This window comes from Copidosoma floridanum, unplaced genomic scaffold (assembly GCF_036245765.1).
Source record: "Copidosoma floridanum isolate Cflo_tuat_1 unplaced genomic scaffold, Cflo_Japanese_pri ptg000026l, whole genome shotgun sequence".
In the NCBI taxonomy this organism is placed as follows: Eukaryota; Metazoa; Arthropoda; class Insecta; order Hymenoptera; family Encyrtidae; genus Copidosoma; species Copidosoma floridanum.
The window spans coordinates 9,715,454-9,730,113 of NW_028321903.1; the positions used below are offsets into that span (position 1 = coordinate 9,715,454).

Consider the following 14,660-nt stretch of genomic DNA (forward strand, 5'->3'; position numbering starts at 1 on the left):
TTTTACTCTAATTTAAACAGTTTCAGTGGCCATAGGTTTGCCAGCCTTATCAGGCTAAGTTTATTCACTAAATAACACATAAAAAACCACACTTAGTTAAAATATTTAGAAAATATGTACAAAATTAAAAAGAAAATAAATCGTTTAACAGTAACGGTACAATAGAAATGACTAAAAAATTAACGCCGTAAAATTTTACAGCAAAGTACATACATGAAGGGAGTGATGGTCACAAATTATTCAATTGTGACGTCTCCATATAAGCCATGTACGTGGATTTTTTATATTACAGTGCTGTACGTCCGGCTCCTATCCTTTGTATGGATACCGGGTGGTGATACAGCGCTCTTTATATTATAATATTATTTCCAAAACTTACTGCGACGGTGAGTGAACTTTTTAAAGTGAATTAGGATTTATTTTCTATTAAAAGAATACTTAGTTAAATTGATATAACAGGTTTGCTATTGTAACGTGTACATATGAGTCTTGTATGTAGGTGAGTTTTGCACTGGCAAATTAAAATATACTATAGACACGTTATCTGAGAAAATTCTTAATTTAAAAATTCAGGATATAAATATTTACATTAACTTTTTACTTATGCAAATTAATAATCTGTCTAGTTCTCTGTCTAATTGTAATATACAGTCCCATATTTTGAATTAATTTTATGCTTTAACGAATGAAAATGCCAAAAAATATACAAAAATAGTATTTGTAAACTAGATAAAAACTTAAATAACATGAGAGCTTTATCCACTAATATTAATAAGAATCATAGTTGTAATAATATTAATAGTGTACAGTATTGGAAGTAATAATATAAAATATAAGGTGAAAAATTAAACTGACATTGAGATTCCGAACAAAATTATCCATATTGTGTCCTTGAGTCCGAGCTACAGTATGTCTAACAGTTTTAATTATAAACACGCTGTTTGTCTTGATAGGAATATTTAGTATGGTCTCAGTAGCTCTTATCTTCATAAATGCATTAAAACAACTTCAGATATCAAATTGTTAACAATATCTCATGTTAAGACTTGTAAAAAAAAGTTTCTTTTTCTTTTTCTTAATGATAAAATTTTAAGGCTCTTATAAGAGTCATCCTTAAAGCGTTTGAAAAAAAAAAAAAAAAAAATAACAGTTAAAAAGAAAGTATAAATCAAACTCTTAGCAAGGTGTAAATTTTTTTTTATTTTTGTTCAAAAAAATCTTTTGTTATACAACTATCATTATTTACAGTGTAAAATTTTCGTTTAATTCGACAAATTTTGTTTAAACGTTTAACGTACATTTTCTACTTAAATTAGTTAAAGTAAAAAAAAAAATTGTCGTTGTCACGGTTTTTTTATCATGGAAAATATTGTGTTTGTAATTTTTTATCAAAATACTTCTCTTACAGTATTGAGTACTCTCTTGTAGAACAAAATATGTACGTATACATTTATGTATGAATATTGTTATAGATGTCTCAGCAAATTCATTAGCTATTTATTATTGATTTATCGAAGTAATCGTTCTTTTCATCAAAAAATTTCTTATGTTTACCAAGAATTTTAAAATGTTTTTATCCTCACGTTGATACTACACGGAATAAATTTTTATTAACTTTATATCAATATCTTGACATTCGTCTTGTTTTTGTGTGATTTGCTTAAATATTAAAAAAAAAAAAAAAAAAAAAAAATGCATGAAGAAATAAAATGATTGAAAATTAAGAATTTTATAAAAAAAATATGACTTTTAGCTTTAGAACTACAAATTAGGAGGAGCTGCAATTAGTTCGTTAAATGTTGTGTTCTTAAAAAGTATTATTGCATTTAAATTTGGTGCATTTACATACCTCATCAAAGAAATCAATTTTAAACATTGGACTCAGACATTTATTTCACAAAAAATAATAGTATGATTTTTCCCATTAGACTTAATGCCACAGAATTATATTGGGATGAAATTCAAAAGTGGTTCCAGACCCCCGGAAAAATGATAAATGCACCTCAATGCAATAATGCTCGTTAATGCAATAACCTGGTAACTCTAGATTATTTAAATTCATAGTCCTGTCATCCAAGAGCCGTTAACTACATAACCCAATTCACACCAAACCATTTAACTTCATAGTCCGGCAACCACAAACTCTGTAATGACATGAACCGTTACATATGCATTTTCACTGTGTTTTGTAATTAAAGAATCTTAAGTTACGGTTAATATAGCATTACTCAATAATATAAACGCAAATCAACAGGTAACTTAGGGTGCCTTTTTGCCACTCTATTAATTGTTAAATAGTTATTTAATCAAACTAACGCCAATCTCCCGGTAACTGGGGGCTTACTGAACACTTTACAAATTAATAAAACAATAAATAACGTAAGCGCTAGGGGCCAGGACGTTTTCTGGACAAAAAATACATTAATAAAACAACCAGTACATAACATAAGCACCAATCTTCGAATAACTTAGGCTGCCTAGTAATAAGGTCTTATATTACTATTTCTTTTTTATAATTCATTAGGTAGCCAATAAGTGCGGTGGGTTATCTAGTTATTAGCACTTGTATTGTTGATTAATGACTTAGTAATTAATAATGTGGCCAGTAACAATATAAGTGCAAATCACAAGGTACGTTGGGGCGTTCTCTGACCACTTTGTTGATTATTAAACAATTATTTTATAACTTAAGTACTAACTAAGCAAGGTTACTTAAGGCGCTTTCTAGTAATTTTATTAATGAATAAAGAATTAATTCTTTAAAAAAGTGATAATCAAAAGGTAACTTAAGGCATTTATCGGCCACTCTACTGATTATTAAGTTATTAATTAATAATATCAGGGCTAATGACTGGATAACTCTAAGCACTTATTAGATACTTTAGGAATAAAAAAAACGCTCTGGATATTTGTGCTCATGTTATTTATTGTTTTATTAATTTATAAAGTGTTGAGTAGCCCTTTCGGTTACCTGGAGATTAGCACTAGTGTTTTTTAAATAGTTTTTAAACATTTTTTAAAGCATAAAAAAGGCATCCTGAGTTATTTGTTAATTTGCGTTTGTATTGGGTGTCGACTATCGATATCGCCAATATAGTATGATCGTGATATCAGCAACAATTTGCTATGATGTTCTGCTCAATGTTATCATTCTGGCTAATTTAGTTTATGATTTTGGCAGGGGTAGTTTAACACATACATTTTTTACAAAATTGATACAATAAACATTTTTATGGAAGACTTACTCATTTTGCTTAACACAAAGTCTTCTGCACTGTCTCCTGTTCGTGAGTCAAGACAAATCTCCTCATATGTTAAAGGATTGTAGACTGGTGATACTTTACTGTTACACTATTATTATAAAGTTACACTATTACTATATTATTATAATATTATAAATATATAAAGTTAATAATAATTACTATATTATTATAAAGTTACACTTTAATTAACTTAATTGATTTAATGTTTGTTACAAACTGAATTTATGAGACAAATTTTTCAATTTTTTCATAAATTTTCTCATTTGCAGACTATTGTACATACTATGACTGAAACTGAACTCTTCTTTCATGCCAAAGCGTAAGATGATCATTAAACTTGTGCAAAATATGTGATAAAGTTTTCCTAATTTTTATAAAAAAATCTTTAATAGCACTAATCCTTGAGAAGGCTGTTAATAAACATAAGACTGATTCAATCTTCCATTTATATCAAAATTTATAAAGTTTATTCAACAACAAATGCTGAATAAATTATCTTAGATGACAACTAATATTGTGCCTGCTAGAGCACAGTTTATCGTAAAAAAACACACAAATATCTTTTTTATGAATTTATAACGAAAAGTCGTAGGTTTTGAAGTATCAAACAAGTAGCTGTTCATATTTCTCAACGTAGAAGAAATCGGTGAAAATTATAAAATAATCGAAGATTCTGTATGACTTTGATTTTAAATGAAGCATCTACGTATGTGACAAAAATGTGTCAAAGTGGTTTTTTAAACTGTTTTTGGAAGATCTAGGAGTTTTTTTAAATGATGAATCACACAAAAGATCTTTTGGTCTAATTTTATCGATCATTTTATACGTAATTTAAGTTGATTAATAAAAAAAAAAATACTAGGACTTAAATAAATACGTCTTTCCATTGTTTTTATTTTTTAGCGAGTTTGAAACTCAAAATGCACGCTGGGTAACAAAAATTGAATGCTTCTATAGCTACTGTGTCACCTGAACTGATAGCTATGATAAACAAAGTCTTTATCAGTGGTGTCTACTATTCAAAATATTTAAAACAACGTGGGACGAAAGCAGTTTTTTCAAGTGTTATTAAAGATCTGAATGATTTATTAAACAATTGATTTAATATTTGCCTACTGAGTGATAACCACAAAGTGTATTGAAAATGTATCTTGAACTTAGGTGATAACTTAGGTCTTGATGGTATTTGTGGTTTTCCTGAAAGTTTTTGTGACAACATTAATTGTAGATTTTGTATTGCTACAAAAAATGCGGTAGACAAAAAACTTACAAGAACAGCAAATATGTTTGACACAAAAAAAATAAAAGGTAGTTTAGCAAGTATTATTGTCAAAGAATCCTACGTTTTCGTTAAACTGGATGGATTCTATATTACTGAAAGTTTAACCATCGACGTAACGCATAACTTGTGTGACGGCATCACTGTTATATAATTGCTAAGGTTCTAGAAGGTTAACAAATATAGAAATCATATGTCGAAACAATATTAAGAAATTTTAACTATGGTAAAATTAACTTAAGTAATAAGCCGCAAGAACTATAATCGCTTTGTCTAGCCGGATATTTAACTCTGATTGGTGATTTTTGTTCTGAGGGTAAGGAAAATTAAAAACTGTGTATTTACTTCAGGAAAAAAGTTGAAATTTTACTATCTACAGGGTTGTCAAAGTGTTAAATAAAAAAAATTAAAATTTTTGTTTAAAAAAATAAGTATCTTTATTATAAACTAGCGGCCCCTCTCTCGGCTTCGCCCGAGACTTACTATAGGAACACCGTAGTGTGTTGACATGTTATGTGAAATGTTTTCAGTTAAAAGTTTTACATATACTCCTGGCACTTATCCGAAAAAAAATCTTCTTATTAAAAACATATTTGTTTGGAATCTATACAGTTTATTTGGTCAAATAATAAACTGTAAACATTAAAAAAATGTAATTATGCTAAACAGTACAGTGCGTTCCTTATGTCATAAAATTACCTTATGCTCTTTATAGCTGTTGGGTTCGCCCAGCGCAGACCTTGGAGAGGATCGGTGATTCCTGGTTGAATGCTTAGAGTCGAGAGGGTAATATAGGGTTGTTGGACAGCGGGATTCCACACGTTGCGAAAAACAACTCTGCTTGTGATGACTGCCAGTGAACGACTGACTTGGTTTAATAGTGGCCGTCTTTAGTTGATATAGTCTTTAGTCGAAAAATCGCTTCTGGAAATGGTAGTGTATTTGTTCGCAAGGTAGTTTAAACTTAGGTGGTCCTTAAAAGAACCGATGAGATTGATGGTTAAAAAGGAAACGTGAATATTTATTATGGCCCTTAAAAGGGCCAGTGGCGAAACTTTCAGCTATTCCTTATTATTATTCCTGATGATAAAGAGCTGGCTGTGGGTAGCTTGACTCTTACCCTTGAAGTCTCTATGTATGGAGACTGTGATGGAGGGAGGTACGCCGCTGACCAAAGAATATCTCGTCTTGGAATCGTTCCCCGGATAACCAACCGCTCATCGTTAGTCGGGAAAAAGTTAGTATGCCGTTGGGGATACGATCACTGAAAAGGGAGCTGTTGTGGCTGCTCGTGCTCCTCAGGGCTGTCTTCCCTGGTTAACATTTGTAGCCAAAAATTTTCTGACGGTACCAGGCGGGATGGTGGTACGAACACATAACTCTAATGTGTTGGAGCAGGTTGTGCTCTGGCTAGATTCGTCTCCTGGTATTCCTCCGGAGACTTTGTTGAGTAGAATCATTTTTTGTTGGTCACACTTGTCAATCCTTAAGATTTAGGGTGGAAGTAGACCTGGGTCACTTGCCCTTCAGAGAAGAGTGTCATCGGTAACCGGGTTTCTCAGGAGCACGTCGATCATCTACATTCTCGACGCAGCTCGATGAACTGCCAGTAGGCACCTGCAGAAGATTTGGAGACTCCCCAGCGTATTATAACCACACTTATTTAATTCTGTTGTAGGTAGCCTCGATTTTATGTCGTCGCCACCTGGCGGATCCTACTGAACTAAAGTGAAAAGCTGGCATATTTTTGCAAAACTTTAAGCTTATTTGCTATTGTTATTAAATTTTTCAAGATAAAAACTATACTAAAACCATCTAGGAAGTGTCACGAATCAGTGTGCAAAATTTCAGCAAAATCGGTTCAGTAGTTTTCGCAGTTAGCGATTACAACGGTTTTAGCGACTTTGCTTTATGTATAAGTAAGATTATATGGAAAATTAAAATCCAAGTAGCAGTTGTTCTTTTATTATGCTAAAATAATGCAAATTATTGGTCTATCAGTACATAAATCGTTACAATGAAGTTTAAAAGGAAAAAAAGGAAGTTAAAAAAAATTGCTGCACAAATTGTATCAAAAATATTAACTATCAAACATTGCGATCAAACACCAATTTCGACTATGGTTCTTATAGGATTTCAACAGTCAAAGTTATAGTGATGTTGAATACGGTACTTTTAATGTCATTAATCCATACGACCTGTTGAAATGATTATTACCTGATATTGAGGAAGAAATGTCAGTTTAAATATTAAAGAACATTTGTATTCCTCAAAAATCATTTAAACAAAAAAAAAGCAAAAGAGCCAATAAACTCATTTTTATGTGAATAATGTGAAAACTCTATATTTTGATACTCACTCTAGTGCCTACTGCATCAGGTTAAGCGATGACATCCTTATGTTAGTTAATATCGTTTTTCGGATTTATCCTTGTCTACGTGGAAAAAGATCCAGAGGAACTGATGACTAGACACACAAGACTCGGTATCATGTCAAATTACTTTTTTAATGTTATAAAAAATGTGAGGTTAATTAAATCGATCTTATGGTTATAGTAATATACAGTTGTAATAATTTAAAGTTTTAATTTAATGCATTTAAAACAGACGTATGGGTCTGATTTTTTCGTTTCTTATACTTTCTGCGAAGTACGTTATTGCAATTAAAATCTTTATATCATTTCCAATGTCTTGGGTGTAATAAGTACACTTGTTTTTTACTGCAACTATTTGCGCTAAAATAAAATTATTGGATTCTTAATTTTGATTATTCAGAAATATGTATGCACTATACATACTTATGTGATAGTGTAATATATGTGAAATGTTTCACTGTGTTATCTTTGCAAATAATGTATTACTCTTATTTAAAATAAATGTTAATATGCACGATATATTTTGCATGTGGGCTTTACGCGCATCGCTTGTGCGTATCAAACTGTATAATCTAACAGTCCATACTACGTTTATATCGTCACACCTGATGCAATACATATTTGAAACCCACAATGTTTTTGTATGCATTTATGTGTATTATGTGCTATTTTTTTCCATGCACCTAATTCAAGCCAAACCTGAAATAATCTTTTAGGCATAATTAGACAATATGACAACTATATACTTACATACACATCTTATCAAACCAGGATCATACCTAACTGTTTTTAACTATGTTAAAAAAAAAAAAAAAAATTTGAGGAGCAACCAAATACTCGTTTACCTAGTTGGCTTAAAATAAACTTAAGTTATCTTTTTAAAAAAAAATTATGATAAACAATTTAACAAAAAATCCCTGTTTCTGTAAAAATTAAAATCCCCTGCAAGAACTGCATGACAAAGATCTAACTTTCCTCTATCAAAATTTTGGTAGTTATGGGAACACCCTTCTACTCCTTAAGTGATAACGTAGTATATAAAGACATTTTTGAAGTTAAATTGTAGGATGAAATTATGATGAAAAGAAATTGCAAGTTTAAAATAAAAATAACTGTATAACTTAACAACAAGTAAAATAAAAATAAATGTTATGAATTTACTTATACTAGTAATGATTTGTCGTTGATGCTTTTCACAGGGTTGCTGGTACAGTTGCAGCGATTGTGACTTGCCCCTTAGAAGTAGTAAAGACACGATTGCAGTCATCTTCTGCAGGTTTTTACCCACCTGCTGTAACCAAAGAAGTAGTTTCTGGTCACACAGTGAAAAAAAGTATTCCAAATCCACAACAACGTAGGCGATTGTGTACTGGAGAGGTGAGAAGGTATGTATGCACAACAAAAATCGAAAGTTAATTGTAAATCCTTAAACTAGAAAAAGACTAAGTGATGACAATTTTTTCCAATTCAAGTAAATTATAAAATTATGTTAAGCTTTTAACGCATTAATTATAGTTTACAACATATGTTATGTCATTGTGTAAAACTACTTAATGTAAGAGTGTAGTAACTCAGTCCTTTTTGCTTAAGGTATTTTAATAATAATAGTAATAGTCATAATAATAATAATAATAAAAAACAACGTCCAATGGTGGTACTGTCAAATTTTGAATTTATTAAAAAACAACTAACTAATTGGTACCAAAAACCCACACACTCAGGCCGATACTTGAATTTTCTTTCCCACCATCCAATACAACATAAAATAGGTATCATTTACACACTTGTAGACTTTTCTATTAAATTAGCAGACACACAATTTCATAATTATAATTTAAAATTGATTAATAAATTTTTATTAGCTAACAACTATCCTCAAAGATTTATTGACAAATTTGTGAATAAAAGATTAAATACCTTGAAAAACATGAATACGATTGACAATAGCAACAGAAATAAAAATAATTATAAATTAATCTTATCATTACCGTATATTCCCCACTTGCATAGTCATATTAAATATTATTGTAAGAAGCTTCACATTGGTCTTATATACAGTTTAAACAATAAATTAAAATCGATCTTTTCACTTGGAAAAGATGTAACTGAGCCACTCGATAAAAAAAATGTTGTTTACCACATACCATGTGCGAATTGCAACCGCTGTTATGTTGGTCAAACATCGAGAGCTGTAAAGTTAAGAATGACAGAACACAAAAGAGACATCGAGAAAAAAAAAAGAATACATCTGTACTATCACAACACAGCATTGAATTCACACATAATTTTAATTTTGATAATATTAAAATTTTAGACATAGAACAAAATTACAAAAAGCGCCTTTTTTCCGAAATGCTAAATATACATTACTTTAATAATAATATTAACAGACAACAAGATACAGAAAAATTAAAAGATTGTTATAGGTCTCTCGTTATGTCAATTAAGAAAGGTGACTAACTTTATATACATGATTCGAGGACCCCTTTCATTCATAGTATTAAGAAAACATGAACTGTTTATGTGCGTCTCAAGGAACTGCTTGCGATTCTTATTCGATTGTATTACGTGCGTGTACTATGTCATTTGTGTATGTGCAGGGTATAAAAGCAACTTAGCTTGAAACTCTGACTACATTACGATTTTACATCCCTTTCGTAAGAGTCAGAGGTATGTTATACATGTAACTTAATTTGCGTTTATTATATTTTACTTAAATTTGTATTGCAAAGAATTTTATTACTCATAGATTTTTGTACCTGATGAGGGCCGGGACGTTGTCCAAACGGCCGAAACGTCGTTTTGTTTTTTAATAAATTCAAAATTTGACAGTACCACCATTGGACGTTGTTTTTAATTATTTACCAACTGTCATTGGACGTTTTATTTGAATAATAATAATAATGATAATGATACTGATAATGATAATAATAGTAATAATAATAACAATAACAATAATAATAGTAACAACAACAATAATAATGAGAATAATAATAGTAATTATAACAACATTAATAATGAAAATAATAAAAATAACAACATTAATAATGAAAATAATAAAAATAACAACAACATTAATAATAAAAATAATAATAGTAACATCGACAACAACAATAACCAGGCGTGAGGGGTCTATAGACCCCTGGTTGTAACGTAGTTCCATTCGCTTTTTTTAGACGTAGGCTACGTACAGTCATAATGTGTAGGATAAAAAAGTTATTGAAATAAAAAAATTAATGCTTAAATACATTTATCATGCATGTGATAAATAATGATAATTCATAGAAACATTTTATAAAAAAAATAACACATTATTAAGAATGAATTAATAATTTGAGTATGTGTTAGGTTCGAGTATAGTAATAAATTTTGTTTGGTGTTCGCTTATGTCCTACGAGGTCAGAAAAAAATAAAAACATAAATTGTGATTGTGTCAACACTACAGCATAATTATTTTTGTAAATCAACGAGTACGTTTAAAATAACATTTCAAAGTATTACTTTAAAAATTAATTAACAAAAACTAATAACTGTTGTCTAATTTTTAAAATAGCTCTTTATAGTGAAACGTTATATCTATGTTTTCTTATGGTTACTTTCCAATTGACATGGTAGTTCTTTTTTCTATGCCGATCAAAAGTTTATTGGTTTAAAAACTTTTTTACCCTTTGTTACCATTAGTGTGGCATTGTGATCAATAATAAATTTACAAAGATACTTATATAGTAGAAAATTTGATAACAAAAAAATTGGTGATCGTAAAATTACTCTACAAGTAATAGAAGCAGAGACACAAGCAAAAATTCATAAAAAAAATTGGTAACTAATCATAAATTTTTAAATAAACAGATAAAGTTAACTTTTGATTCAAACAAAGAATTTTTTCCTGTATTCCTGGGCTCATTCTGTAGGAAAATTTACGTATTAAATAACTAATTTATTCTTTACTGAAAAACATGAGATTGAGTCGTAGTTTTTTTGGGCAGTGAACTAAACAGCCACTTTCACCACCAGTGAAATCGACGACGACCACGACAACGACAACGACGACGACGATAGTAGTTATGTGACTCTAATTCTTGTCGGTAAATTAGAAATTAATACGACGACTAGTATACATCTGAATTATTCTATGAAGAGGTTTCTTAAAAAAGAAACTATGTGGTTTAGTATTATAAGTTTTGAGTATAGTGGATATTGAGAAAAGGGCATGTATGGAGCATATAGAGTGCTTGTATTGTAAAGTCCGCCATCTATGCATGTATATGCACCTCTTGATACAATGATTCAGATGTATCAAAATTGGCTTGTATAGTATTGGTCGTATTTAAAGCTAATAATAATAGTTATTATAAGAATAATAATAATTGTAACAATAATAATTGTAACAATAATAATAATATTAATAATAACAAAACTATAAGTATATTAACTCATTATAACACATCAATATCTTTTTATATTATATAGATATTCATGAGGTGGACAACAAATCCTCCCATTAACCTGTTTAACTCTTTATAACTACTTTACTAAGCTCTGAGGCAATAAGGTAGACTTCTTATATCTTGATATATTTTTATATTGTTTGGTAGCCCCACAAAATAGCAAATATGACCGTAAATAAGGAGGAAAATTCTCAGTACGTTAGAGCACCACATTGTTTTCAACCAAGAGTTCTATGTGCTTCTAGCGTAATTCCGAATCAGCTGTCATCGTTAGAGCTTACTTAAATTTATTGAACGTTATATTTAAAAGTGTTTGTTAATTAGTGTTTTACGCTACTTAATAAGTGCCTCGATTTTACCCTAGGAATTATTGACATTTCTCGAAGAGAATTCAACACTTGAAATAAGTATTATTAATATAGGATACCTTATAATAGTTCAAAAAATCATTTGCCTACCCTTAAATGAAGTTCTTGCATACAATAAGTTAAACTATTAGCAATTACAGCGATTTTCCAGAAATAATTTTTACTAAGTCATTATTTAATCTACAAAGTAATTAAGATTAGAATCGCAATCTTAGTTTACACGACGAGATGGAAATCTTGTAAGTCACTTTATATACGATGGGGTACTACTTCAAATAGTGAAATAATGTAAATACACTGAACTAAAATGCTTTGCCACGTGAATTATGAATATAGTTACTGACAGTTCTTCGACACCGTTTTTAGTGCACCATACAATGAAAGAAAAATGAAAAATGAGGAAACAAGTGCGACCATCATTGAAATGCCGCTATGATGTATATATGTGATTGCGCATTCAGCGATACATTATGAAGGCTCACGTACAACTGTATTTTTATACGTTAGTGTAAATACCTCATAAGTAGTAAATACATTATAATATAAAAAAATCTATATACATCAGAGGAGCACTATACGATTACACAGTTACTTTCCTTTATTTCCAAACATTACAAGCAAAGCACTAGTGGCCGCCTTACAGAGAGAGAGTGAACTCAGCTTGCAACAAATGATTCTGGCACAAATCGAGGTATATATATTGACGCCCCGGGCGAAGACTATGCCCTGCTTCGAATCCTGGACGAAGACTATACCTTTTTCCGCAGTCTGGACGAAAACTATGCCCTTTTGTCTGTTCCAGACGAAAACTATGCCCTTTTAGGATCCCAGACGAAGACTGTGCCCGTTTCTAGAGTCCGGACGAAAATTATGCCCTTTCATATGTTCTAGACGAAAACTATGCCCTTTTGGAGTCCCGGACGAAGACTATGCCCTTTTCCGGAGTTCGGACGAAGACTATGCCCTTTTTGCGCTCGGAGGAAAACTGTGCCCTTTTCTCGAGTCCAGACGAAAACTGTGCCCTTTTTTTCTAGTCGGTGTGATGACTATTTAATTTTTTCCGAGTCTGGACGAAGATATTGACCTTTTCTGGAGCCCGGATGAAGTACAATTCATTTAATCTCACCTTACATTTGTGTTTTTAATTAGATATATAGCCATATATACTTATTTAGTAGTTGTTGTTTACATTTCTATAAATATTTGTCAATAATAATACACCATTATTAAATAATAGTACAAACTCAGGAATGTTTGTATAAGCATGGTAATTTGCAATTAATGAATATGAAAGACACTTTTACGTTTTATTTCCAAGTTTATTATTTTTTCTACATTTTTATTAATAATAATAAGTAACTAATATAATTATTGTAACTTGAAGTTGAAAAATTAATAAAATTTGTACAATTCGTGATATAATAGAATATAGTAATCGTAAGAAAATTGAGAAAAAAGTAAATAGATTTTTTATTAATAATATTTGTAAGACATGCATATTTAAGTTACAAAGTTCTTTTTAACGCATGAATAAGTTAGCAAATTTCAATTAATTACAGTTATTGTTATATACAATTTATGGAATCTTTTTAAAAAAAAGCTCAAAAACCCCTTTTTTTCAAATACTTAGGCCGTTAAACCTGCTAATAATAATGATTACATGTTGTTTTTTTACAAAGGCGTCTGTAGATTCACATATACGTGAATCTCGATGTGAAGATAAAACTTATATCGATATAAATAAATACATACACAAGTATCAAAAAATCTGAAAATGTTAAATCGTTTTCAAAAGCTTCGTTTTCGTGAGCTTCTTCCAGCGTACTAGTAGCTAGTAAAGGGGTTAGTAAATAATATTGGGGTGTTTTTTAATTTATTTTTCGTTTGGACGTGAGAGAAAGACATATTTTTAGCCCAGACTCAGAAAAAAATGGCGTAGTTTTCGTCTGGACTAGAAAAAAGGACATAATCTTTGTCCGGGCGCGAAAAAAAAGCATAGTCTTCGTTTGGGCGCAAAAAAAGGGCATAGCCTTCGTCCTGACTCAAAAAAAGGGTATAGTCTTCGCCTGGGACCAAAAAAGGACATAGTTTTCGTCCGGACTAGAAAAAAAGGGTATAGTCTTCGCCTGGGACGTCAAAAGGGTATAGTTTTCGTCCAGGGCCAATTAGGGCATAATTTTCGTCCAGGGCGTCAATATATCTATAGATTTACAAATACATCTATCTAGAACAGAAGACAAGCACCCAAAAGACTTAACATACCATCAAAAAAATAGTAGTAACGAACATACCAAAATATAGTAAGGTGCATTGATAAAGTTAAAGCTACCTGCTTAACCAAGCCGCTGCACTGTAAAGAGCGATCTACAAAAAATAAAACTTTTATAGTCAAAAAGTGCGTAAGAAAAAGTTTATTTTCCACCTACAGTTACATAAAACTGTATGACATATTTATCGTCGTACCATAATGGTTCCATCTAAGTAAAACAAAATAATCTCTGTCATACGTTATAATTATTAGTTTCAACTTAGCTCAATTTATTCGTTTATTATGTCATAAGATTATTTATTACTATCCGTTGCGTTACGATAGCGATCAACAATACACTATTATAAATAATTGACAACAAATCGGGTAATTACAAGCTTCTCTGCTGTAAAAGAACTGTATCCCTGCTGTTCGTTAGGATTGATAAGTCTAACTGAGCTTATTTTCATTATTTTCGCTCTTCTTACTAATGTACATGTAAAGACGCAAAAACCAGTGTAATTGCTTATCACAAACACTACTTAACTGATCTGGCTAAAAATTTTGTATACCGATTTGAGACACTTCTTAGATGGTTTAAGTATAGTTTTTATCTTGGGGAAATTAATAACAAAAGCAATAAGTAAGCTCCAAGTTTTACAAAAAACGCTAGCTTTTTT

The 14,660-nt window shown here is 30.5% G+C and overlaps 1 protein-coding gene across 6 annotated transcripts in view; it reads left to right on the top strand.

The window, feature by feature from the left end:
- Positions 1-14,660, top strand: part of Rim2 (replication in mitochondria 2) — a 430,077-nt gene that overhangs the window by 108,929 nt on the left and 306,488 nt on the right. For all 6 annotated transcript variants that reach the window (XM_089595618.1, XM_089595619.1, XM_089595617.1 and 3 more), the window contains one exon: positions 8,116-8,301. In XM_089595618.1, the coding sequence (XP_089451744.1) occupies positions 8,116-8,301 (186 nt within the window). The remainder of the gene's footprint in view (positions 1-8,115; positions 8,302-14,660) is intronic.